The 27,394-nt window shown below is 44.2% G+C and overlaps 1 protein-coding gene across 4 annotated transcripts in view; it reads left to right on the top strand.

Moving 5' to 3' along the window:
- The window catches only part of ILDR2 (immunoglobulin like domain containing receptor 2), a 456,394-nt gene that overhangs the window by 374,387 nt on the left and 54,613 nt on the right, over positions 1-27,394 (top strand). For 2 of the 4 annotated variants that reach the window (XM_077479738.1, XM_077479737.1), the window contains exon 4: positions 19,613-19,669. The exons of the other annotated variants lie outside the window; for them this stretch is intronic. In XM_077479738.1, coding sequence (XP_077335864.1) covers positions 19,613-19,669 — 57 coding nt within the window. The remainder of the gene's footprint in view (positions 1-19,612; positions 19,670-27,394) is intronic. 4 annotated transcript variants of the gene reach the window in all.

The raw sequence follows: 27,394 nt of genomic DNA, 5'->3' as shown, positions 1-27,394 counted from the left end.
TGGATGCTCTGGACTACAGGGGACAGCGGTGACTTCACTGGCTCCTGTGTCAGGTAAGTGACACATAATGGACTACTATGCGATATTAGTCCATTATGCTTTACCTTTGCAGGGAATCAAAGAGGAAGTAATCTCATCAGGGTTTACGTCCTCTTTAAGGTCCAAAGTGAAAATGGCAGCACCTCCAGAAAAATTCAATGTGGAAGAGCATAGGACCATAATTAAGTTCCTGTTTCTCCAAGGGAAATGTGCAAAGTAGATCCATGATGAAATATCACAACCTTTGGGTATCAGTGGCCCTTCATGTGTAATGCCGCGTACACACGACCGGACTTTTCGAGGGACTAGGTCCGGCGGTCTTTCCGACGGACTTTCGGCGGAGTTCTGACGGACTTTCCGAATGAACGGACTTGGCCACACACAATCACACCAAAGTCCGACGGATTCGAAATTGACGTACAACCGGACTAGAATAAGGAAGTTCATAGCCAGTAGCTGCCCTAGCGTCGGTTTTTGTCCGTCGGACTAGCACACACACGAATGGATTTCTCAGTCCGGCAGAGTACCGGTGGAAAATTTTAAAACATGTTCTATTTCTAAAGTCTGCCGGATTTTTGGCAAGCAAAGGTCTGATGGAGCCCACACAAGATCGAATTGTCCGACGGACTCGTTCCGTCGGACCTTTGCTGTCAAAAAGTCCAGTCGTGTGTACGCGGCATAACAGTTAAACGTTGGGTTGTAAATTTTAAAACTGGCCATTTCGGTGTTGAAATTCAGAAACCGAGTGGAAGGCCTGTTTCTGTCTCTGTGCCTGCAAATGTGAAATCCATCCATGATATGATCATGGAGGACCAACGAATATCAGCCAGAAGTCTTGCTACATATCTGGGAATATCACGTGAGAGAGTTGGTGCCATTATCCACAACGACTTGGGAATGAGAAAGCTTTCAGTGGATCCCAAAACTTTTGACTTTTGCAAGCACAGAGACAGAAACAGGCCTTCCACTGGGTTTCTTACTTTTAACACCGAAATAGCCAGTTTTTTTTTTTAAATTGACAACCAACTGTTACATATGAAGGGCCACTCAAACCCAAAGTTTGGATCTGCTTCGCACATTTCCCTTGGAGAAACAGGAACTTGATTATGGGCCTATTCTCTTCCACATTGAATTGTTCTGGAGGTTCTGCCATGTTCAATTTGGACCTGAAAAAGGAAGATAAGTTCAAATCATAGGTAGATGATTTTTGCACCATTGAATATAGACAAATTGGCCAACACACCCTGCAATTTACAGCTTCCTAGCTCAATTTTTTCTGGGTAAAGCTCAATACTTATCAGCAACCCCTCATAAAAGGGTTAACAACTAGCCCCATACACACCAATCGATTTTCTGCAGATTTTTGTCTTCAGATTTACCAAAACCATATAATATGAGGTCAAACCTTAAGTCTCCATGCACACTGGAGCTCATAAGTGGCCGTTTTTCGGGGTTTGGGCGTTTTTTTTTTTTAACAGCCCATGAACTCCACTCTATGTTATCCTATGTGTCCATGCACACATGGACGTATTTGAACTTTTATCAGCAGTGGAGTTTATGGGCTGTTTTCTGAACGCCGTAAAATCGTGTTCAGGAGTCGTTTTTTCTGACCACAAAAAACGCCAAACACTCATAAACATTGTTAAACGCTCAAAAACATGGCTCACCAGGGTTTTTTAACTTTTTTTAAACCATTGAAGATTTTTTTTTTATAAAAAATGAATATAAAAGACGCCAAACACTCATAAATGTTGATAAACGCTCAAAAACTTGACTCACCAGGGTTTTTTTTTAACTTTTTTGATCCATTGAAGAATTTTTTTTTTTTATAAAAGATGAATTAAAAAAAAACGCCAAAAAAACACTAACGCGGAAAAATGTTAATAAACGCTATTGTAAAAACTTTGAAATACTCACTGCAAAGCTACTGGCGTTTTTATAAGGTTATTTTAATGTCCAGTGTGCAGGGCATACACACTATAGCCCTGTACACACAGTCGGACATTCCGACAACCACATTTTGTTGTCTGATTTTTTTCAGACGGATTTTGGCCGAAACTTGTGTTGCATACACACGTTCGCACAAAGTTGTCTGAAAATCCAATCGTTCACAACGAGTTGGCGTAAACCACGTACGACGGGACTATAGAGAGGCCAGCAGCCAATAGCTTTCGTCTCGTAATTTATTCTGAGCATGCGTGGCACTTTGTGCGTCGGAATTGTCTACACACGATCAGAATTTACGCGATCAGACTTTGTTGTCGGAAAATTTTAGATCCTGCTCTCAAACTTTGTGTGTGGAAAATTCTGACAGAAAAAGTCAGATGGAGCCCACACACGGTCGGATTTTTCGACAACATGATCCGATCGCACATTTTCCGACGGAAAATCCGACTGTGTGTACAGGGAATATCAGATTTTCTGCAGATTTTTTCCTTCAGGTTTACTGAAACCATATAATAGGAGGTCAAACCTTAGGAGTTTCAATGTGTATGCAATCAGGCAGGCCCTTGCACTACATGGTTTTGGTAAATCTGAAGGCAAAAATCTGCAGAAAATCTGATAGTGTGTATGGGGGCTTTATGCTGCGTACACACGATCGGACAACAAAACCGTGGATTTGTGTTATTGGCTCAAACTTGTCTTGTATATACACACGGTCACATAAATGTTGTTTCGGACATTCCAAATGTGAGAAGGCGGTGACGTACAAGACGTACGATGAGCCAAGAAAAAGGAAGTTCAATAGCCAGTGCGGCTCTTTCTGCTTGATTCCGAGCATGCGTGAACTTTTGTGCGACGGACTTGCGTGCACGCGATCAGAATTTCCGACAACAAAGTGAAGTTGGCGGAACATTTGAGAACCTGCTCTCAAACATTTGTGTGCGGAAATTCTGACAGCAAATGTTCGATGGAGCATACACACGGTCGGACTTTCCGACAACAAGCTCACATCGAACATTTCATGTCGGAAAGTCCAACCGCGTGTACGGGGCATTAGAGTTTCAATTTGTATGCAATCAGGACGGCCCTTGCACTACATGGTTTTGGTAAATCTGAAGTCAAAAATCTGCAAACGATCTAAAGCCTCATACATACGATCAGACTTTGTACAATCTTTCCTGTGGTTTTTCGTACAAAGGGCGTCAGCCGTGAACTTGCATTGCATACACACGGCAGGGCTTTTTCAGCCGACTTTCACCAAATCACGTGTTTTTCTTCTGCTCTTTACCGCCACCTTTGGTCAACTTCTGTATTGTTGTCTAAACTTTTGCATTGGTTCTGAGCATGTGTTTGTACTTTGTACAAAAGTCCTATGGTTTTCTGTACACACGATCGGACTTTGCTCCATCGGACTTTTGTTGCTGGAAAGTTTGTCCGTTCGCACAGCCAACAAAAGTCCAATGAAAACCGAAAAAGTTTGTCCGATGGAGCGTACACACGATCGGATGTTGCCTTAAAACAGCTAATTTGCATTTTTAGGCCCATACACACGATCTGACTTTTTGACAACAAACATGCAAATTAGCTGTTTTAAGGCAACATCCGACCGTGTGCTCAGGACCAATGCAAAAGATCAGACAACAATACAGAAGTTGACCAAAGGTGGCGGTAAAGAGCAGAAAACCCATGTGATTTTTTGAAAGTTGGCTGAAAAAGTCCTGCTGTGTGTATGCAATACAAGTTCACGGCTGACGCCCTTTGTACAAAAATCCACGGGAAAATTTGTACAAAGTCCGATCGTGTGTATGAGGCTTTTGTTGTCAAAAAGTCAGATCGTGTGTATGGGCCTTTATAGTGTGTATGGGGGTCTTAAGCCCCATACACACTATCAGATTTTCTGCTGATTTTTGTCTTCAGATTTACCAAAACCATGTAGTGCAAGGACCTGCCTGATTGCATACAAAATTGAAACTCCTAAGGTTTGACCTCATATTATATGGTTTTGGTAAATCTGAAGGAAAAAATCAGCAGAAAATCTGATAGTGTGTATGGGGGCTGCCTGTGTGGTGCACTTTCTGAAAGCACCCCAAATCTCATGAACTTTCCTTTAGAAAGCGCACCACACATGCAAGATATAAAAGAAGTCTATGGCAAATCACAGGAAAGCCGCAGGTGCACTGCGCTGCACCCATGGTGCAGGTAAACAGCAGTGCATTAGTGTAAAAGCAGCCTTTTAGGGGGCTCAGGACAGTAAGGGCTCATTTACATTTGCAGTTTGGGTGGCGGTAAAATCCCATAGTTGAGACCTGTTTATACCACACCCCCCAATCACTGGGGTAGTGTCAGGGGTCGCCGTGTTGGCCGTGTCTCCATGCTCTAGGGGGTCCTTGCAGCCTCCCTGTCACACTTGGACAGGAAGGGCGGCATATACAGGACCCGATCCCCTTCATTTTCCTCCAGCAACCAGTGAAATCCGGCTTCTCCTCCTCTCTCTGCCACCGGCATTCAGAGGCTGCAGCAGGAAAATGTTCATTACGCTATTCAAAATCAAAAAAAAAATTCAAAATTCTGAACCATTTTATTTCATTGCGACCGGTCACCAAATCCCTTGAGTGGCCCTCGCTCTTTCGGTCCGATTCAGCCCCGGAAGATTTGGCTGCTGAATGACCAGGCCATTTTTTGCTATTCGGCACTGCGTCGCTTTAACTGACAATTGCACGGTCGTGCGACTTTGCACCCAAACAAAATTTACGTTCTTTTTTTCCCACAAGTAGAGCTTTCTTTTGGCGGTATTTGATCATCTCTGCGGTTTTTATTTTTTGCGCTATAAACAAAAAAAGAGAGACAAAAAAAAAACACAATATTTTGTACTTTTTGCTATAATAAATTTAAAAAAAAAGCAAATTTTTTCTCAGTTTAGGCTGATACGTATTCTTCTACATATTTTTAGTAATAAAAATCGCAATAAGCATATGTTGATTGGTTTGCGCAAAAGTTATAGCGTCTACAAAATAGGGGATAGGTTTATGGCATTTTTATCATTTTTTTTTTTTTACTAGTAATGGCGGTGAACATTTTTTTTAGCTTTAGTGTTTTTAAGCGTTTTTTTTTTTTTTTTTCAATAGGATAAAAAAAATGCTGATGAGCTGAGTTTTTGAGCGATTATTTTCAAAGTTTTTAGGTGTTTTTTGACATTAGAGTGTTTTTACAGCTGAAAAACTCTCTCAGAACCCGCTAGTTTTGGGGTTTTTTTTACAGCCAAAAAAAACTGACCCAGCCAAAAAACTGTCGATAACAAACAGCCTATGTGTGCATGGATTGGATAACATGCTGGAGAGTTTTTGACTGTAGAAAAAAACGCCAAACGGAAGCCAAAAACAGCTGCTGTAAAAACTTCCAGCGTGCATGAGGCCTTAGGCCGGGTTCACACCGCTGCGATGCGGGAACGCCGCGAATCCGCGGCGTTTTCCCGCATCGCACACCTCCCGCCGGCAGTTCACACTGCCCTATGCGGACGGCTGGGAGTGTCAATGTTATGTTAATGACACCCCCTAGATACGTCCGCATATCGCAGTGCGATCTGCCGACTCGCACAGGAATCGGATCGCATGGTGTGAACCCCCATGCGATCCGATTCTGTTGCGGACCAAAAAAAGGGTCCCGTGCGAGTTTGCTGCGGGAGCGCTGCGAATTCAGCCATACTATCTGTATGGCTGAACTCGCATCGCTACGGAGATCGGATGTGATTTGCGGTGCGAATCACATCCGGATCTCCCCCCGCAGCAGTGTGAACCCAGCCTTAAAGTGCTTGTAAACTCTTATGCCGCGTACACACGACCGGACTTTCCGGCAGAAAAGGTCCGACGGTCTTCCCGACGGACTTTCGGCGAAGTTCCGACGGACTTTCTGCACGAACTGACTTGGCCACACACTACCGGACTAAGTCCGTTCGTTTTGAACGTGATGACGTACGACGGGACTAAAAAAGGAAGTTCAATAGCCAGTACCCAATAGCTGCCCTTGTATTTGGTCTGTTGGACCAGCACACAGACGAACGGTTTTCCCAATTGGAGTTGAGTCCGTCGGACAGATTTGAAACATGTTCTATTTCTAGGTCCGCCAGATTTTTTTTTAATGAAAAACGATCGGATTAGCTCACACACGATCGGATTGTCCGACGGACTGATTCTGACGGACCTAGTCTGCCGGAAAGTCTGGTCGTGTGTACGCGGCATTACAGACCACTTTGACCTACAGGTAAGCCTAGATTAAGCCTACACGGTTAAGGAGATATTTGCAAAAAACACGGTAGACAACGGCGCAGGCGCACTGAGCGTGCCGTTTAATGAATGGGATCGTGCCGTCACTGACGGCTCACATGCACATGTTCAGGAGTGACGGCATCGCAGCTCCGGCCAGTCACAGCGCCGGAGCCGCGATACACGTGAATCACTCCGGGTATCATGGCAGCGACGGAGGAGATGACCGAGGACCGCTGCGGGGGCTTCGATCTCAGGTAAGTAATTGATAGTGTACTAGCTCATTATGCCTTTGCCTTGCAGGGAGTTTTTTGTTTTTTTTAGAGAGGGTTTACTTCCTCTTTAACCGCTAGCCAACCGCTAGCCAACCAGTCGCCGCAGTTGTACTGCGGCAGCGTGGCTCGGCTGCGCAGATCGGCGTTATGCTATGTTGGTAGCCTAAACGCCCATTAGGGGGCGCTTGCGAGTTTTATGACTGCCAGGCTCCCGCAGTCTCGATCACTGCCAGGCTTCTGTGATCGCTCGGGCCCACACGGATTACCAGGAGCTGTGTGTGTAAGCACATCGTTTCCGGTTCTCTGAGCAATGAACTGACAGATCGTCTGTTCTTACAGAGTATGAACAGCGATCTGTCGGTTTCCCATCCCCCCCATTCAGTTAGAACACTCCCTAGGATACATATTAACCCCTTCACTGCCCCCTAGTTTTAACCCCTTCACTGCCAGTGAAATTTTTACAGTAATCAATGCAATTTTAATCGCACTGATCGCTGTATTAAGGCCAGTGGTCCCACAAATGTGTCAAAATTTGTCCGACGTGTCCGCCATAATGACGCAGTCACAATAAAAATCGCTGATCGCCGCCATTACTAGTAAAAAAGAAAAAAATATTAATAAAAATGCCATAAAACTATCCCCTATTTTGTAGACGCTATAACTTTTGCGCAAACCAATCAATAAACGCTTATTGCGATTTTTATTACCAAAAATATGTAGAAGAATACGTAACAAGCCTAAACTGAGAAAAAATTTGCTTTTTTTTTAAATTTATTATAGCAAAAAGTACAAAATAGTGTTTTTTTTTGTCTCTCTTTTTTTTTGTTTATAGCGCATATTTTTTTTTTACCAAAAATATGTAGAAGAATACATATTGTCCTAAACTGAGGAAAAAAAAAAGTATTTTTATATATTTTTGGGGGATATTTATTATAGCAAAAAGTTCAAAATAATGCGTTTTTTTTTTTTTTTTTTTTAAATTGTTGCTCTTTTTTTGTTTATAGCGCAAAAAATAAAAACCGCAGAGGGAATAAAATAGCACCAAAAGAAAGCTCTATTTGTGGGGGGAAAAAAAAGGACGTCGATTTTGTTTGGGTGCCACGTCGCACGACCGCGCAATCGTCAGTTAAAGCGACGCAGCGCCAAATCGTAAAAAGTGGTCTGGTCTTTGGCCAGCCAAATGGTCCGGGGCTTAAGAGGTTAAAGCGTGATATGTAAGGTATCTATTTACTTAGCGTAACATTCTCTTTTATATGTTACCAAAAGATTGGGTTATATAGTGTGTCTGTTTTTTTTTTTTTTTGTTGTTTTGTTTTTTTGTATTGAAATAGTGAATTGATATTTGCTGCATAAATACCGTGTGACATAAAAAATTGCAACACCCACCATTTTATTCTCTAGGGCCTCTGCTTACAAAATATATATATAATATTTGGGAGGGGGGTCTGAGTAATTTTTTTTTTTTTTTTAAGTGGGAAGTAATTAAACATGTTTGGAGCAAACAGAGATTGATACTCAAAATAGACAAAAGGTTAAAAAAACGACATAAAAAAAACGGGCCGACTCAATGGACCTCTTGGTGTTTTTTTGCTGTTAGATGTAGAGAACAAAGAACATAAACTGAGTTAAAAAGCACATTTGAAAATGTTCTATGAACACATAACTGTATTACGTGGTATTCCTCTTCCATCTGCCCAACGTTCAGCCACAATCGTGTGATAATTGAATACGTGGGTACGCTGGGGCTCGATCGCGTGCCGCGGGGCACATCGCAGATATGAGTGATCTGTTACTGCCGACCTTTTATTTGCTCGTGTTTGGCGCTTATTTTTCATCAGTCTTTATTGACAGAAAATTGCCGCAGGTTTATAAACCATTTAAACAATTTCATTCTCCAAATCACATTATATAAGTGATAAAGTCTCCATGTGTGTTCTGTGCCTTATTCATTTACATATTTATTTTTTTCTGAATCACGGGAAGTTCAGTGAAATTCCAGTAGAAAATATTCTTATCTTGGCATTTCTTTTATTTTGTAAGCTTATAAAGGAGAAAAGAGTTTTGGGGTAAAAAAGGCCTTTAAGGCCCCTTTACACCGGAGCTCCGTGTGAGAAACCCGCGTTCCGTGTGCGTTTTCCACACGCCATTCAAAACGCACTGCATGCTCGATCTGCAGCGGGTGTCAATGTAATCCTAGCGACACGCCGAATGCCAGGATGGATAAAAATTTATGATTTAAAGAAAAAAAAAATAGATTTTTTTTGATTTAATCAGATTTGTTTTCTATTTTTATCAAATTTATTTTAATAAAATGCCTATGGAGTAAAAATCTATCTAAAGATAGTTTCCTATTTAAGATACATTAATAATTTAGTTTATTCAGCATGAAATGGAGCTTACCGTATTTATCGGCGTATAACACGCACTTTTTCGGACCTTCCGAGAGCGGCCGAAAGCTGCCGAGGTCTGAGAGCTGCCGAAAGCCGCTGAGAAGGTCCGAGAGCGGCCGAAAGCCACCGATTAGGTCCGAGAGCGGCCGAAAGCCGCCAAAAATGTCCGGGTCCCGCCGAGATACACGGGACATCTCGGCGGCGCCATTTTTAAAAACATAAGCGGACAATGCACTAAGACGGACAAGCTGCAATGACAAAGCTGCAATGAGGACAAGGCTGCAATGACAAGGCTGCAATGACAAAGCTGCAATGACAAGGCTGCAATGACAAGGCTGCAATGACAAAGCTGCAATGACAAGGCTGCAATGACAAGGCTGCAATGACAAGGCTGCAATGACAAAGCTGCAATGACAAGGCTGCAATGACAAGGCTGCAATGACAAGGCTGCAATGACAAGGCTGCAATGACAAAGCTGCAATGACAAGGCTGCAATGACAAGGCTGCAATGACAAAGCTGCAATGACAAGGCTGCAATGACAAGGCTGCAATGACAAGGCTGCAATGACAAGGCTGCAATGAGGACAAGGCTGCAATGACAAGGCTGCAATGACAAGGCTGCAATGACAAGGCTGCAATGACAAAGCTGCAATGACAAGGCTGCAATGACAAGGCTGCAATGACAAGGCTGCAATGACAAAGCTGCAATGACAAGGCTGCAATGACAAGGCTGCAATGACAAGGCTGCAATGACAAGGCTGCAATGAGGACAAGGCTGCAATGACAAGGCTGCAATGACAAGGCTGCAATGACAAGGCTGCAATGAGGACAAGGCTGCAATGACAAGGCTGCAATGACAAGGCTGCAATGACAAAGCTGCAATGACAAGGCTGCAATGACAAGGCTGCAATGACAATGCTGCATTGAGGACAAGGCTGCAATGAGGACAAGGCTGCAATGACAAGGCTGCAATGACAAGGCTGCAATGACAAGGCTGCAATGACAAGGCTGCAATGACAAGGCTGCAAATGATGCTGACGAGGCTTCAGATGGACACTGATAAGGCTGCATTGATGGGCATTTAAATGTAATTTTTTTTTTTCCTTAAATTTCCCTCATAAAAGTTTTTTCCACAAAATTCCCTCCTAAACTTGGGGTGCGTGTTATACGCCGGCGCGTGTTATACGCCGATAAATACGGTAGTTATGTAGCATGAGGCCGCGTACACACGGGCGGATTGTCTGCCCAACTTAGTCCGCTGAACCGTGTTTCAGCGGACAATCCGCTCGTGTGTGGGCTTCAGCGGACTTTTTCAGCGGACAGTCCGACGGACTTTGTCTTTCGGAATTTCCATAATTTTGTCCGCTGAAACTTGGTTTTGTCCGTCCAAACTTAGTTTCAGCAGACAGTCCGCTCGTGAGTAGGCTAGTTGGACGGACTAAGAATGGCGCATGCTCAGAAAGGATTTACACGGCCGAAGGTTGCATTGCTGTGTATTGGACGTCGTTTTTCTAGTCCCGTCGTACGTGCCGTACACGTCATCACGCACGTTTTCAGCGGACTGTCTGTTCATCGTGTGTGGTCAAGTCCGTTCATTCAAAAGTTGAACGGACTGTCTGTCGGATTGTCTGATGAACTTAGTTGGGCAGACAATCCGCCCGTGTGTACGCGGCCTGAGGCTGTATATTCTGCAATTTTTCCATTTTTGGTAAACTCATTCAATGAATCCAAGCTCTGCAAGCTGAGATAACATGCTCTGCATTGATGCATTCACACAATTTCCCAGTAACCATGAGATAAAATAAAGTTCAGGAATATTCTTTTATCCCATTGTTTTGCAAATATATGTACACTACAAACTGTATGATTGGGTTGGTTCTGATATCGCTGTTTTAGTAACCTGACAGTTTATTAATTTCAATAGGAAACCTTCACTTTGTTTACAAATATTAAAGATTCTAACCAACAGTAAGAATAAATCCTTACATTTAAAGAGCACCTATCATTTCAGATCCATCATGGCAGCGCCTGTTAGCGGGCATCCACTCACCTGCTGCCGCCACGTCCCTCACCTCGTTGTGTCACTGCTGCATCACCAGCCATCTCATTAAAGTGAATAGGACTGTTGGGCAGTCAACAGCGGGTCAGAGGAGGACAGAGATGACAGCTGCTCTTTAAAAATTTGTGGAAGGAATAGTGTCCTATCATTGGTATCAGTGGGAGGAATAGTGCCCCATCATTGGTGTCAGTGGGAGGAATAGTGCCCCATCATTGGTATCAGTGGGAGGAATAGTGCCCCATCATTGGTATCAGTGGGAGGAATAGTGCCCCATCATTGGTGTCAGTGGGAGGAATAGTGCCCCATCATTGGTATCAGTGGGAGGAATAGTGCCCCATCATTGGTTTCAGTGGGAGGAAGAGTGCCCCATCATTGGTATTAGTGGGAGGAATAGTGCCCCATCATTGGTATCAGTGGGAGGAATAGTGCCTCATCATTGGTATTAGTGGGAGGAATAGTGTCCCATCATTGGTATCAGTGGGAGGAATAGTGCCCCATCATTGGTATCAGTGGGAGGAATAGTGCCTCATCATTGGTTTCAGTGGGAGGAATAGTGCCCCATCATTGGTATCAGTGGGAGGAATAGTGCCCCATCATTGGTATCAGTGGGAGGAATAGTGCCCCATCATTGGTATCAGTGGGAGGAATAGTGCCTCATCATTGGTATCAGTGGGAGGAATAGTGCCCCATCATTGGTATCAGTGGGAGGAATAGTGCCCCATCATTGGTATCAGTGGGAGGAATAGTGCCCCATCATTGGTATCAGTGGGAGGAATAGTGCCCCATCATTGGTGTCAGTGGGAGGAATAGTGCCTCATCATTGGTATCAGTGGGAGGAATAGTGCCCCATCATTGGTGTCAGTGGGAGGAATAGTGGCCCATCATTGGTGTCAGTGGGAGGAATAGTGCCTCATCATTGGTATCAGTGGGAGGAATAGTGCCCCATCATTGGTGTCAGTGGGAGGAATAGTGCCCCATCATTGGTGTCAGTGGGAGGAATAGTGCCTCATCATTGGTGTCAGTGGGAGGTATAGTGCCTCATCATTGGTATCAGTGGGAGGAATAGTGCCCCATCATTGGTGTCAGTGGGAGGAATAGTGCCCCATCATTGGTGTCAGTGGGAGGAATAGTGCCTCATCATTGGTGTCAGTGGGAGGTATAGTGCCTCATCATTGGTATCAGTGGGAGGAATAGTGCCTCATCATTGGTATCAGTGGGAGGAATAGTGCCCCATCATTGGTGTCAGTGGGAGGAATAGTGCCCCATCATTGGTGTCAGTGGGAGGAATAGTGCCTCATCATTGGTATCAGTGGGAGGAAGAGTGCCCCATCATTGGTGTCATTGGTTTTTTTTCCACACGAATATTTATTTTTATTTAGCCAGCCAAAGAAGATTGTAACAAAGTTCATTTGTTTTTCTAATCATTAGTGGCGCCAAGTCAACGGTCATTTTTGAACGCAGTGACAAGAAACTTTGAAGGAGCAGGGTGGAATTTTATTTTTATTTTTTTATTAACTAATCCCTAACAATGTATGTATCCGAATATTTAGCAAATTTTTGTAAAGATTTTCCTAATTCTTGTTCAAATTTTTTTTTTTTTTTTTTTTTTACAATTTGTCATTTTTTTTTAAACAACATTTTCATACAAACAAAAACATAAAAGAAGATAATTTCATATATACCGAGGAATATTACTTCAACAAAAATATCAACTTAAAAAGGGTCCGCATAGCCCATAGATCATATTCCCGTCATCTATCATATGATCGTATCATATTCCTACAATATCGTCTTATCTGTACAAAATATAAAATAAATAATTCTATATACATCTATGGACAGATACAGAGATGACATTAATATGTTTTCTCTCCCAGGGGGTGTAAAGGGGAACTCCACCTTTATGGGGAAAAAAATAGCAAATAAAAAAAATAACATTGCGTATACAATTGTGACACGAGTTCTTTCCACCCTGGGGGGTGAGTTGTGGGCCCAAGCATTAACTACAAGATGTCTGATTTTATTTTTGCTGATATATGTTCTGTAATGGGATCGAGGAGCCAGTATTTGTCAATATGTAAGGACTCACAGTTAATGTATTTGTACAGTGGACTTCCTATTACAGTAATACCTTGGATTACGATATGTGGCCAGAGGTGCGGGGGCGCTGGTGTACGCAGTACTCTATGTGGCCAGAGGTGTGGGGGTGCTGGTGTATGCAGTACTGTATGTGACCAGAGGCGCGGGGGCGCTGGTGTATGCAGTGCTGTATGTGGCCAGAGGTGCGGGGGTGCTGGTGTACGCAGTACTCTATGTGGCCAGAGGTGTGGGGGTGCTGGTGTATGCAGTGCTGTATGTGGCCAGAGGTGCGGGGGTGCTGGTGTATGCAGTACTCTATGTGGCCAGAGGTGCTGGGGTGCTGGTGTATGCAGTGCTGTATGTGGCCAGAGGTGCAGGGGTGCTGGTGTATGCAGTACTGTAAGTGGCCAGAGGTGTGGGGCTACTGGTGTATGCAGTACTGTATGTGGCTAGAGGTGCGAGGGTGCTGGTGTATGCAGTGCTGTATGTGGTCAGAGGTGTGGGGCTGCTGGTGTATGCTGGACTCTATGTGGCCAGAGGTGCGGGGGCTCTGGTGTTTGCAGTATTGTATGTGGCCAGAGGTGCGGGGGTGCTGGTGTATGCAGTACTGTAAGTGGCCAGAGGTGCAGGGGCGCTGGTGTATGCAGTACTGTATGTGGCCAGAGGTGTGGGGCTGCTGGTTTATGCAGTACTGTATGTGGCCAGAGGTGTGGGGCTGCTGGTGTATGCAGTGCTGTATGTGGCCAGAGGTGCGGGGGTGCTGGTGTATGCAGTACTGTATGTGGCCAGAGGTGTGGGGGCACTGGTGTTTGCAGTATTGTATGTGGCCAGAGGTGCAGGGGCGCTGGTGTATGCAGTACTGTATGTGGCCAGAGGTGCAAGGGTGCTGGTGTATGCAGTACTGTAAGTGGCCAGAGGTGTGGGGCTACTGGTGTATGCAGTACTGTATGTGGCTAGAGGTGCGAGGGTGCTGGTGTATGCAGTGCTGTATGTGGTCAGAGGTGTGGGGCTGCTGGTGTATGCAGTACTGTAAGTGGCCAGAGGTGCAGGGGCGCTGGTGTATGCAGTACTGTATGTGGCCAGAGGTGTGGGGCTGCTGGTTTATGCAGTACTGTATGTGGCCAGAGGTGCAGGGGCGCTGGTGTTTGCAGTACTGTAAGTGGCCAGAGGTGTGGGGCTGCTGGTGTATGCAGTACTGTATGTGGCTAGAGGTGCGGGGGTGCTGGTGTATGCAGTGCTGTATGTGGCGAGGGGTGCAGGGATGCTGGTGTATGCAGTGCTGTATGTGGACAGAGGTGCGGGGCTGCTGGTGTATGCAGTACTGTATGTGGCCAGAGGTGCGGGGCTGCTGGTTTATGCAGTACTGTATGTGGCTAGATGTGCGGGGCTGCTGGTGTATGCAGTACTGTATGTGGCCAGATGTGCGGGGGTGCTGGTGTACGCAGTACTGTATGTGGCCAGAGGTGCGGGGGTGCTGGTGTACGCAGTACTGTATGTGGCCAGATGTGCGGGGGTGCTGGTGTATGCAGTACTGTAAGTGGCCAGAGGTGCGGGGCTACTGGTGTATGCAGTACTGTATGTGGCTAGAGGTGCGAGGGTGCTGGTGTATGCAGTGCTGTATGTGGTCAGAGGTGTGGGGCTGCTGGTGTATGCTGGACTCTATGTTGGCCAGAGGTGCGGGGGCACTGGTGTTTGCAGTATTGTATGTGGCCAGAGGTGCGGGGGTGCTGGTGTATGCAGTACTGTAAGTGGCCAGAGGTGCAGGGGCGCTGGTGTATGCAGTACTGTATGTGGCCAGAGGTGTGGGGCTGCTGGTTTATGCAGTACTGTATGTGGCCAGAGGTGCAGGGGCGCTGGTGTTTGCAGTACTGTAAGTGGCCAGAGGTGTGGGGCTGCTGGTGTATGCAGTACTGTATGTGGCTAGAGGTGCGGGGGTGCTGGTGTATGCAGTGCTGTATGTGGCGAGGGGTGCAGGGATGCTGGTGTATGCAGTGCTGTATGTGGACAGAGGTGTGGGGCTGCTGGTGTATGCAGTACTGTATGTGGCTAGATGTGCGGGGCTGCTGGTGTATGCAGTACTGTATGTGGCCAGAGGTACGGGGGCGCTGGTGTATGCAGTACTGTATGTGGCCAGAGGTGCGGGGCTGCTGGTGTATGCAGTACTGTATGTGGCCAGAGGTGCGGGGGTGCTGGTGTATGCAGTACTGTATGTGGCCAGAGGTGCGGGGCTGCTGGTGTATGCAGTACTGTATGTGGCCAGAGGTGCGGGGCTGCTGGTGTATAAAGTACTGTATGTGGCCAGAGGTGTGGGGGTGCTGGTGTATCCAGTACTGTATGTGGTCAGAGGTGTGGGGCTGCTGGTGTATGCAGTACTGTATGTGGCCAGAGGTGCGGGGCTGCTGGTGTATAAAGTACTGTATGTGGCCAGAGGTGTGGGGGTGCTGGTGTATCCAGTACTGTATGTGGTCAGAGGTGTGGGGCTGCTGGTGTATGCAGTACTGTATGTGGCCAGAGGTGCGGGGCTGCTGGTGTATGCAGTACTGTATGTGGCCAGATGTGCGGGGCTGCTGGTGTATGCAGTACTGTATGTGGCCAGATGTGCGGGGGTGCTGGTGTATCCAGTACTGTATGTGGTCAGAGGTGTGGGGCTGCTGGTGTATGCTGGACTCTATGTGGCCAGAGGTGCGGGGGCACTGGTGTTTGCAGTATTGTATGTGGCCAGAGGTGCGGGGGCGCTGGTGTATGCAGTACTGTATGTGGACAGGTGCGGGGGTGCTGGTGTATGCAGTACTGTATGTGGCCAGAGGTGTGTGGGCGCTGGTGTATGCAGTACTGTATGTGGCCAGAGGTGTGGGAGCACTGGTGTATGCAGTACTGTATGTGGACAGAGGTGTGTGGGCGCTGGTGTATGCAGTACTGTATGTGGCCAGAGGTGTGGGAGCACTGGTGTATGCAGTACTGTATGTGGACAGAGGTGTGGGGGCGCTGGTGTATGCAGTACTGTAAGTGGCCAGAGGTGTGGGGGCGCCAGTGTATGCAGTACTGGGTACTGTATGTGGCCAGAGATGCGGAGCCAGCGCTTCCTTGAGAACTTGGAGGCGCTTGGAGACACTCGGGAACTGTTGACACTTGCGAGTGCTCTGACACACATTACACCCGTCCCACCCAGCTGGGAGTGTCTCCGAGTTCTCCATGAAGCGCTGGGAGCCACCAGCGCCCCCGGAACTCTGGCCACATGCAGTACTGCATACACCAGCAGCTTTACTACATGGATTGTACTGCTCGTATATCAAGTCAAAATTAAAAAAAAAATGTTGCTTGTCTTTCAAAGCACTCAGATACCACGTTACTCATAATCCAAGGTATTACTGTACTACGCTTGTGTTTAGCCTTAGCGTTATGTTGATAGCCTAGTGCTGAGGTCTTTTGTGTTATGTGTGTTGTGTAGCACCTGGTGCTCAGGCTGTCCGTTATTGTTTATATGCTTCTCTTTGTTTGATACTTGAAAAAGAAAAAAATATATGTTTTCCTTTTCAATCTGCAGCTCTGTAATTTTCTGTAGAATACAATATGGCAACCTGGAGGAGTTCTGTACACAGATGGTATACAAAATGACCCCCCCCCCCCCCCCCCCAGATTTGGCATTTCCTGCTTGTGTGATTGGCTCACTGATTTTCCCAGAAGTCTGCACTAAGATACAATTTAGATTTTTGTCAACAAAAAAATTCATTTTGGTGAGATTCTCCTAGAGGCGATTCAGTTCGCATTGTGCGCTATACAAGTATTTCATTCATTCATTCAAAGAGAAATCACGACTAAAGGGATGCAGACCCTGCCACTTTCCTCATTAGAACCCTGCAGGTACAGAAACTGATTGATAAGTAAGCTTCGGGGGTGCCTACACGTGAAAAGGTTGATTGCGATACACATGTTACATATCACCGCACACGCCAGAGTGAGATCAATCATTCTAGCACAAGAACTCCTCCGTAACACTAAACGGATGACCTATAGGGGGATTTTGAAGCGTCGCCTATAGAAAATATAGGGCAATTAAGTTTGTCGCCATTTCACAAATTTAAGGTTTGGCATGTTTACTCGGCACATCCTTGTCTTTTATAATTTACCAAAAATGTGCGTAATATATTGCGATTGTTTGCCGTAAAATTTACTTTAGTGTTTTTTTTTTTACTGAAATTTTGCGTTTCCTGGACCTTTGTGGCAATAGTGTGTGGTATAAAAAATTGGAACTACCAATATTTTATTCTATACTTATATGTCTGCTTTCAGAAAATATGTTTGGGGGTTTTTTACGTCATCTTCAGGGCTAAAATGACTTTATAACCATGTGCAAAAAAAACGCAAAAACAGCTCTGGCAGCAAAAAGGTTAAAGGTCTTGTAGTTCCCCAGTGTGACTGGACAGTAAAAGGAGAAGCAGCAGGCTGGTGAGCTTTATTGTTCTGCTCTCTCCCTCTATCAGCATGTCTCTTGTTAGCACTATAGCACTGCAGCTCAGTTGATTAGCTCTTGTGCTGCTTCTCTCTTTCCAAGTCTGAGCTTTGCTGTACAGGGATTGTTTTGAAGCTGATACCCGTTCTCATTCATGGACTTTCAGTGAGGGGAGAGAAGTACAGTATTTGACCCCCTGCTGATTTTGTACGTTTGCCCCACTGAAATAGAAATGATCAGTCTATAATTGTAATGGTCAGTTTAGTTTAACAGCGAGAGACAGAATAACAACACAAATATCCAGAAAAACACATTTCAAAAAAGTTATAAATTGATTTGCATTTTAATGAGTGAAATAAGTATTTGACCCCTTCGCAAAACATGACTTAGTACTTGGTGGCAACACCCTTGTTGGCAATCACAGAGGTCAGACGTTCCTTGTAGTTGCCCCCAGGTTTTGCACACATCTCAGGAGGGATTTTCTCCCACTTCTCTTTGCAGATCCTCTCCAAGTCATTAAGGTTTTGAGGCTGACGTTTGGTAACTCGAACCTTCAGCTCCCTCCACATATTTTCTATGGGATTAGGGTCTGTAGACTGGCTCGGCCACTCCAGAACCTTAATGTGTTTCTTCTTGAGCCACTCCTTTGTTGCCTTGGCCGTGTGTTTTGGGTCATTGTCATGCTGGAATACCCATCAATGACCCATTTTTAATGCCCTGGCTGAGGGAAGGAGGTTCTCATCCAAGATTTGACTGTACATGGGCCTGTCCATCGTCCCTTTGATGCGGTGAAGTTGTCCTGTCCCCTTAGCAGAAAAACACCCCCAAAAGCATAATAATTTCACCTCCATGTATGACGACGGGAATGATGTTCTTGGGATCATAGGCAGCATTCCTCCTCCTCCTCCAAACACGGCGAGTTGAGTTGATGCCAAAGAGCTCAATTTTGGTCTCATCTGACCACAACACTTTCACCCAGTTCTCCTCTGAATCATTCAGATGTTCATTAGCAAACTTCAGACAAGCCTGTACATGTGATTTCTTGAGCAGGGGGACCTTACAGGCGCTGCAGGATTTCATTCCTTCACAGTGTAGTGTGTTACCAATTGTTTTCTTGGTGACTATGGTCCCAGCTGCCTTGAGATCATTGACAAGATTGTCCCGTGTAGTTCTGGGCTGATTCCTCACCGTTCTCATGATCATTGAAACTCCACAAGGTGAGATCCTGCATGGAGCCCCAGACTGAGGGAGATCGACAATTATTTTCTGTTTCTTCCATTTGCCAATAATCGCACCAACTGTTGTCACCCTCCCACCAAGCTGCTTGGCGATGGTCTTGTAGCCCGTTCCAGCGTTGTGTAGGTCTACAATCTTGTCCCTGACATCCTTGGACAGCTCCTTGGTCTTGGCCATGGTGGAGAGATTGGAATCTGATTGATTGTTTCTGATTGGCTCTTTTATACAGGTAACAAGCTGAGATTAGGAGCACTCCCTTTAAGAGAGTGCTCCTAATCTCAGCTCATTACCTGTATAGAAGACACCTGGGAGCCAGAAATCTTGCTGATTGGTAGAGGATCAAATACTTATTTCATTCATTAAAATGCAAATCAATTTATAACTTTTTCGAAATGCGTTTTTCTGGATATTGCTGTTATTCTGTCTCTCACTGTTAAAATAAACCGACCATTAAATTTATAGACTGATCATTTTTTTGTCAGTGGGGCAAAATTACAAAATCAGCAGGGGGTCAAATACTGTACTTTTCTCCCTTCACTGAAAGTCCATGAATGAGAACGGGTATCAGCTTCAAACAATCTCTGTACAGCAAAGCTCAGACTTGGAAAGAGAGAAGCAGCACAAGAGCTAATCAACTGAGCTGCAGTGCTTTAGTGATACCTTTTTCCCTCACTGTATATTGCTTGCATTAAAACATATGGTTTAATGATGTAATAATGAATAGAAAGCTGCAATTATTTGTGTCTTTAATACCTGCCTACTGCTTTTATAACCTTCATCTTGCCTCTGTCTCCCGATAATCACCGCAATGATCTGTCTTCTCAATGTGATTTCTCGCTGATAACTTTCTCCTTCTTCTCTCTCTCTTCTCTCTCTTCCAGGCAAGACTGGGGTGCTGGCTGATCTCTTGCCCAGTTTTGAAGTGGAAATTATGCCAGGTACCCAGTGTCACCTTCTATGTGTGTCCACCGACCTCTCACTCATCCATCTATCTCTTCCATCTGTGTCCACCAGGTCAGGGTTCCTTCCGATGTTGGGGTGCCTGCTTTTACCGGCTTGTGGTGCCCCGACACCGGCATCCCACGCCTTCCCCGTGTTATTATACCAACCGCATAGTCATGGCAGATAGTTGTGGTTGCCAGACACGCCCCGGGTCACACACACACGCCCCCCACCCCCAGGATTTAATCGCTGGCTGCTAGTGATTACATCTTCAGCCGAACGCACAGTCATGAATCATGAAATAACATGTCTGGATTCAGCAGTCTGTGTTCTATGCTGTCAGTGGCGGAGATTTAATAAAGCTGGAGAGCGCAAAATCTGGTGCAGCTCTGCAGAGAAACCAATCAGTTTCCAGGTTTTATTGTCAAAGCTTAAAGCGGAGTTCCGCCCATTTTTTTTTTTCCAGTCTGGCGCACGACGATGTACGTCGGCAGAATGGCACGGGCAGGCAAACTAGCATACAGGTACGTCCAGTTGAAATTGCCGCCCTGCCATCGCGTGCACGCCACCGGCGGGGCAAGCACGTGCCGGTCAGGACCCCCGTGAGTCCAGCCGCGGGTCCCGCAGACTCGTTCGCCGCAGGGATACCCGCGATCGTCTCACGGGGAGGCTGAACAGGGAGATGCCGATCTAAACGGCATCTCCCCGTTCTGCCTAGCAACAAGTGACACTGATCTCTGCTCCCTGTGATTGAAACAGAGATCAGTGTTCACTAACACAAAGCCCAGCCCCCCACAGTTAGTAACATGCCCCTAGGAACACTTAACCCCTACACTGCCACCCCTGGTTAACCCCTTCACTGCCAGTGTCATTTACACAGGAATCAGGGCATTTGTATAGCACTGACCGCTGTATAAATGTGAATGGTCCCAAAAATGTGTCAAAAATGTCCGATGTGTCCGCCATAATGTCGCAGTCACAATAAAAATCACTGATCGCCACCATTACTAGTAAAAAAAAAAAATGTATTAATAAAAATGCCATAGAACTATCCCCTATTTTGTAAACGCTATAAATTTTGCGCAAACCAATCAATAATTGCTTATTGTGATTTTTTTTTTTTTTAACAAAAATATGTAGAAGAATACGTATGGGCCTAAACTGAGGAAAAAAAATGTTTTTTTATATATTTTTGGGGGATATTTATTATAGCAAAAAGTAAATAATGCGTTTTTTTCAAAATTGTCGCTCTTTTTTTGTTTATAGCGCAAAAAATAAAAACCGCAGAGGTGATTAAATACCACCAAAAGAAATCTCTATTTGTGGGGAAAAAAAGGACATACATTTTAATAAACAAGCTGAAGTTAAAAGCTGATTGGCTACCATGCACATCTGCACCAGATTTTGCACGCTCCAGTTTTAGGGAAAAAAGGACTGGTCTTCACTTGATCACCCATAAAAGAGTTGTATGTAGGACTATCTCGTAAACAACATAAACTCAAGGTATGATTAAAAACTAGAAATTTTCTTAATACAAAATACTATAAAAACAGGATATCCAAGTATTTAGTGGTTACATATCATAAAAGGTATACATAAACGATCCATGTATATCACCAGCATGTCCCCTAATGAGGAAGATCAGGATATGATGGATCTTCACGAATATAATTGTTCTCAACAAGTTTCACTGCATTTCACCGCTTCATCAGGAGAATATCCCGTAGACATGTGCACTGACAAAAATGTTTTTTTTTTTTTCGGAAACTCGAAAAATTCGGAAATCTGAAAATTCGGATTTTCAAATTTCCAAGTTTTCGAATTTCGGAAATTCAACAATTCGAAGATCTGTGAAATTCAAAATAATAACTAACTATTCAATTACAGGTATTGGAATTTCCGTTCGAATTTGGCAGTTTGTGAATGTAAGGAATACAAATTTATCTGAAGTTACAAATTATCCGAAATAACAAATGTTGCATCTAAACAAATGGAATGGAACAAATTAATAATAATAATAAAAAGGTTTTATTATCATTATTGTTATTTATTATTATTATTAGATCGTTACATTCCATTCGTTTAGATACGGCTTTCGTTATTTCAGATAATTCGTAACTTCGGATAAATTCGTACTCATTACGTTCACTAACAGGCAAATTTGAAAGGAAATTCCAATACCTATAATTTAATAATTATTATTAGTTATTATTTCAGATTTTCAGGTTTTCTAATCCTCAGATTTTCATTCTTATTCTTGGATTTTCAAATTTCCAAATTGAAAAATTTTTTAATTTAGGAAATTTCGAATTTCCTAATTTCAAATTACCGAAATTCGAATTTTCAGAAATGTGCTAATTCGGAAATGTTGTAAATGGAAAAATTCGGAATTAACGAATTTGTCAAAATTCATTAAAAAACTAATTCGGAACGAAACGAATTGCACATGTCTAATATCCGGGAACCAAGTCTGATAGAGGGGTCATGGCACCCCCAAGGGGGATGGGAATGGGCGGCTGTCTTCGATGAAACAGAAAACAATACTCTGGATCCCAGTAAGGGAAAGAGGGATGAGGGGTAAGTAATAAGAGGGATGATATGAGCCGCTTAAAGAGGAAGTAAACCCTGATGGGTTTTACTTCCTCTTTTGTTCCCTGTAAAGTAAAAGCATAATAGGCTAATATGCATCGCATACTAGCCCATTATGTGCCACTTACCTGCAAACGAAGCCCGCGATGTTCCTGCTGGTGGCAGTGTCCATCTTCGCCCCTCTTCCTTTCGGGGCCATGGACTCCGGCTCTGTGACTGGCTGGAGTTGCGTGACGTCACTCATGCGCACGGGAGTCAGCGATCACGGCAGGGGCCCTGTAGAAATGGCCCAATCGTGGCCTTTCCTCAGTGCGCGAATGTGCCAACGACGTCGGCGCAAGCGTATATGGCAAATATCCCCCTAACCGTACAGGTTTAGGAGATATTTCCAGTACCTACAGGTAAGCCTTATTATAGGCATACCTCTAGGTAAAAGTGGTATGTAAGGGTTTACAACCACTTTAACGAAACCTTGATTGAAATATGCAGCTGGTAAGCTGATGGCCGGTCAAAGCAGGGAAAGAAGGTCCCTAAAGCCATGAAGCTTGTGAATAGGGAAAGAATACCCCTCCCCCCGGATCCCGCACCCATGAATTATCCAGTTTTAGTAATTCAACCCCAATTTTTGTTTTGATCAAATATGGAAGGGTTAGAACCACTGCCAGTTTTTTTTTTTTTTTTTATCATTTAATTACTGTCTGTCTATGGGGATATTGTCCTTCACTTCCTGTCTAAATCCCCATACACACTATCAGTTTTTCTGCTGATAGTGTGTATAAGGCTTTTGAGAATAATTAGGAAACAGTAGAAATCTCCCCCTGTGATAGATTTCACTTTTTTTCTTTTTCCGGTGGCATCTGTAACATTTTGGATTTACCTCCCTTTCTGTCTATGGCAGGAAAAAGGTTGGTGCACTAGTTTTCAAACACAGCAACAGGGAAATCGCATGGTGCACCCGTAGACTAAGGATGCACTGGTATGGGTGCTGATACCAAGCATTTGCGCGAGTATTGATACTGATACCGATACTTTGCGGTGCAATTTGCATCAATAAAAAATGAATGGGCGCAAATCGCACTGCAAAGAGTCACGTTCAAGTTGAACAGGAATGTGGTGCAATTCCTATCTGAATTTCCCCCCACTGTTCCTGTGTGTGTGTGTGTGTGTGTGTGTATAGAAAGGGAAATGCGCCATCTACTGGGCAGTTTATTAAAAATTTTAACTAAAACCGATCACCAGCGCAAAATTCAAAAAAATGTATAATATATAATATATGTCTGTGTTGTCAGCTGCAGCTATGGTGACTCCACAATGTGGGGTGTACTCATAAATGTAAGTGTGTGGATAGCCTCGCTAACTCCAATATAAATCAATTACTGTGAAAAATCTGTAATTGATTGATATTGAAGTTAACGTGGTTAGCTACACAAGTTTATTAAAAATGTTGGAACTCACAATACATATCTGGTCAAATGCAAAATCTGCATAGTGTTCCGGTTCCCCCGATGATAGCAAATCACGCTGGAGGTGCTCACAGAGCTGGAGGAGATGTAGAGGCGGTCTGCCCCCCCCAAGCTGACATCACTTCCGCCTATACCCACCGGGATCCAGAACGTCTCCTTTCGGCCCTGTGAGCACCTCCAGCGAGCATGATTTGCTATCATTGGCAGGACCAGGACAACTATTCAGATTTTGCATTTGGCTGTGTGCTGGAGCTCCCCTGTAACCTTTATGTCAGAAACCATTAATCAGACTGAGACGGAAGTACAGTTAAATCACACTTGTTTAATAATAAATATAATAAAAAAGGTCAACAGAGTAAATGTAGACAAAACATAGCCAGAGTTAAGGAACCGGAACGGATAGTCAGACAAGCCAAAATGTCAGGGAGCCAGAGATGAGCGTAGTAGAACAACAAGCAGGATCTGGAGTCAGAAGGAATGTCAGCCAAGCAAGTCTTTAACAGGAACACAGGAGAGCGTCTCTAGAGATGTGACCAAGGCGAAGGCAGTGATCATCTGAGCTGGACGACTTAAGTAGGCAGGACTGACGAGCAGGATATCATCAACAGGTTAGTCACTGTGGAGAGATAGGAGCTGGCAATTAGCCAACAGCTGAGCGGCCAGCTCAGAGAAGGAAGGGCTGAGCCCAGTCCTGAGACCTTTTTATCACTTGGTGTCAGAAAAACTTGCCAAAAGTGCAGATATCATGCAGATAGCAGAGGAATGAGGCAGCAGACAGAAATTACACTTAGTGGCCCGGATTGAGACAAGTACACACTATAGAGGGTTATGCTTTGTTCAGATTTCATGTCTGAGGTTTACAGCTTCTTTAACCACTTGCTGACCGGACCAATTTGCTGGTCAAAGACCAGACCCCTTTTTGCGATTCGGCACTGCATCGCTTTAACTGACAATTGAACAATTGCATAGAGCTTTCTTTTGGTGGTATTTGATCACCCCTGCGGTTTTTATTTTTTGCGCTATAACCAAAAATAGAGCGTCAATTTTGAAAAAAACTCATTATTTTTTACTTTTTGTTATAATAAATATCCCCCAAAAATATATAAAAAAACATTTTTTTCCCTCAGTTTAGGCCGATACGTATTCTTCTACATATTTTTGGTAAAAAAAAATCGCAATAAGCGATTATTGATTGGTTTGCGCAAAAGTTATAGCGTTTACAAAATAGGGATAGTTTTATAGCATTTTCATTAATAATTTTTTATTATTTTTTTTTTTTTTACTAGTAATGGCGGCGATCATCGATTTTTATTGTGACTGCGACATTGTGGGGGACCCACCGGACATTTTTGACACATTTTTGGGACCATTGTCATTTATACAGTAATCACTGCTATATAAATGCAGTGATTCCTGTGTAAATGACACTGGCAGTGAAAGGGTTAACCAGTGGGTGGCAGTGTAGGGGTTAAGTGTTCCTAGGGGTGTGTTACTAACTGTGGGGGGGTTGGGCTTTCATTTAGTGAACACTGATCTCTGCTCCAATCACATGGAGCAGAGATCAGCGTCACTAGTTGCTAGGCAGAATGGAGAAATGTTGTTTACACAGCATTTCCTCCATTCGGCCGCTCCGTGAGACGATCGCGGGGATGCCCGCGGCGATCGAATTTCGCGGGTCCCGCGACCGGACTCACGGGGGTCCCGACCAGCGCGGGAGCGCGCCGGCGGCGGCACGCTCCTGATGGCAGGGCGGCATTGAACATTGGACGTACCTGTACGCCAATATGCCTGCCCGTGCCATTCTGTCGACGTACATCGTCGTGCGCTGGTCGGGAAGTGGTTAAATAAAACAAATGCAGGATGTCCATGTGAATCGGAGCTTACTGTCCACATCACACTGATTATTATTCATGAGAGGACGTTTATATAACTCACTGTTGTTCGGTTTTATTTTCTTCCAAGTACAAACATGCTGCTTGTCATCATGGTGTCACTGGACAGCTGGGGCACCATAGTACTTGCCAGAAGCCAACCAGGATAGTTCCCAGTCATGTGATTTCTGTGACAGCCAATCACAGTGGAAAAGCTTTGTGAATAACATACTTTTCTCTGCATCTAGCCCAGTTCTCCTTGCTGTCAGATCAACTTTGTCTGGTAATAAGATGTTCGAAATCAGGAGACCAAAATAAGCCCCGGGCCTGTTTTTGTAATACATTTAGAACTAGGACAACAACAAATATATACTTTTTCTTGAGAAAGAGACAGGATTTTAAAGGTGCCAACACAATTAATATTAAAAAAAATATCAAATTTTTATATAAACATTTAAAAATAGCAAATTCATACAAAACCATCATAGAGAATCCACTTCAGATGCAGTAGCTTCAGCTCAACGTGTTTCGCCAATCATTGGCTTCTTCACGAGACTTTAGAAATATTGCATACACAATCACATACATAAGTCAAAAAAGCAATTGCGCTGAATCTGGGCATATACAGTTATGCCCATAAGTTTACATACCCTGGCAGAATTTATGATTTCTTGCCCATTTTTCAGAGAATATGAATAATAGCACAAAAACATTTATTTCACTTATGATTAGTGTTTGGCTGAAGCCATTTATTATCAATCAACTGTGTTTAATCTTTTTAAATCATAATGGCAACAGAAACTACCCAAATGACTCTGATCAAAAGTTTACATACCCTGGTGATTTTGGCCTGATGACATGCACACAAGTTGACACAAAGGGGTTTGAATGGCTATTAAAGGTATCCATCCTCACCTGTGATCTGTTTGGTTGTAATTAGTGTGTGTGTATAAAAGGTCAATGAGTTTCTGGACTCCTGATAGACCCTTGCATCTTTCATCCAGTGCTGCACTGACGTTTCAGGATTCTGAGTCATGAAGAAAGCAAAAGAATTGTCAAAGAATTTGCAGGAAAAGGTAGTTGAACTGTATAAAACAGGAAAGGGATATAAAACGATATCCAAGGACTTGAGAATGCCAATCAGCAGTGTTCAAACTCTAATCAAGAAGTGGAAAATGAGGGGTTCTGTTGAAACCAAATCACGGTCAGGTAGACTAACTAAAATTTCAGCCACAACTGCAAAGAAAAACTCATAAATAACTGCTTCCTGGCCCACTGATCTTGGGCTATCCATGGTTATATACATGCAACCTGAGTATCTTTTGAGCCGTTTAGAAGATTGTGACTTGGGACACTGAGCGCTGTCTATGTTAGCAAGTTGTTCTAGTCTTCTCGGCCACCAAATCTCTTCCTGACTCCTACCAGAAATACTTTGTCTTCAGCACCAGATCTGCCTCTGAGCTGCCACCACATTGGGCTTGTGACTGCCTGATTGATACAGTTCCTAGTGCCTCACTGCCGTCTTTGAACCTGAAAACCAGGCCATGAAGGTCTACATTGATGAAAACCTGGAAAAGGGGTTTGTTCATCTTTCATCTTCTTCTGTTGGCACCCCACAGCCCATATATCAGCAATAGAGACCTGTATCAGATTTCCATTCCCAACCGATACCTACTTTCTTTGATCACAGAGTTGTTCAGTTGCTTCCAGGGAGCCTGACTTTTCTTTAACCAGTAGAGACCCACGCTATAGCCGAATGACGGCTACAGCACGGACCTCCTTTGCCGGGACTATGTCT

Source organism: Lithobates pipiens, unplaced genomic scaffold (assembly GCF_037356315.1).
Source record: "Lithobates pipiens isolate NorthernLeopardFrog02 unplaced genomic scaffold, aLitPip1_a1.2 Scaffold_16, whole genome shotgun sequence".
In the NCBI taxonomy this organism is placed as follows: domain Eukaryota; kingdom Metazoa; phylum Chordata; class Amphibia; order Anura; family Ranidae; genus Lithobates; species Lithobates pipiens.
This window is presented reverse-complemented; position numbering and strand designations above follow the sequence as displayed.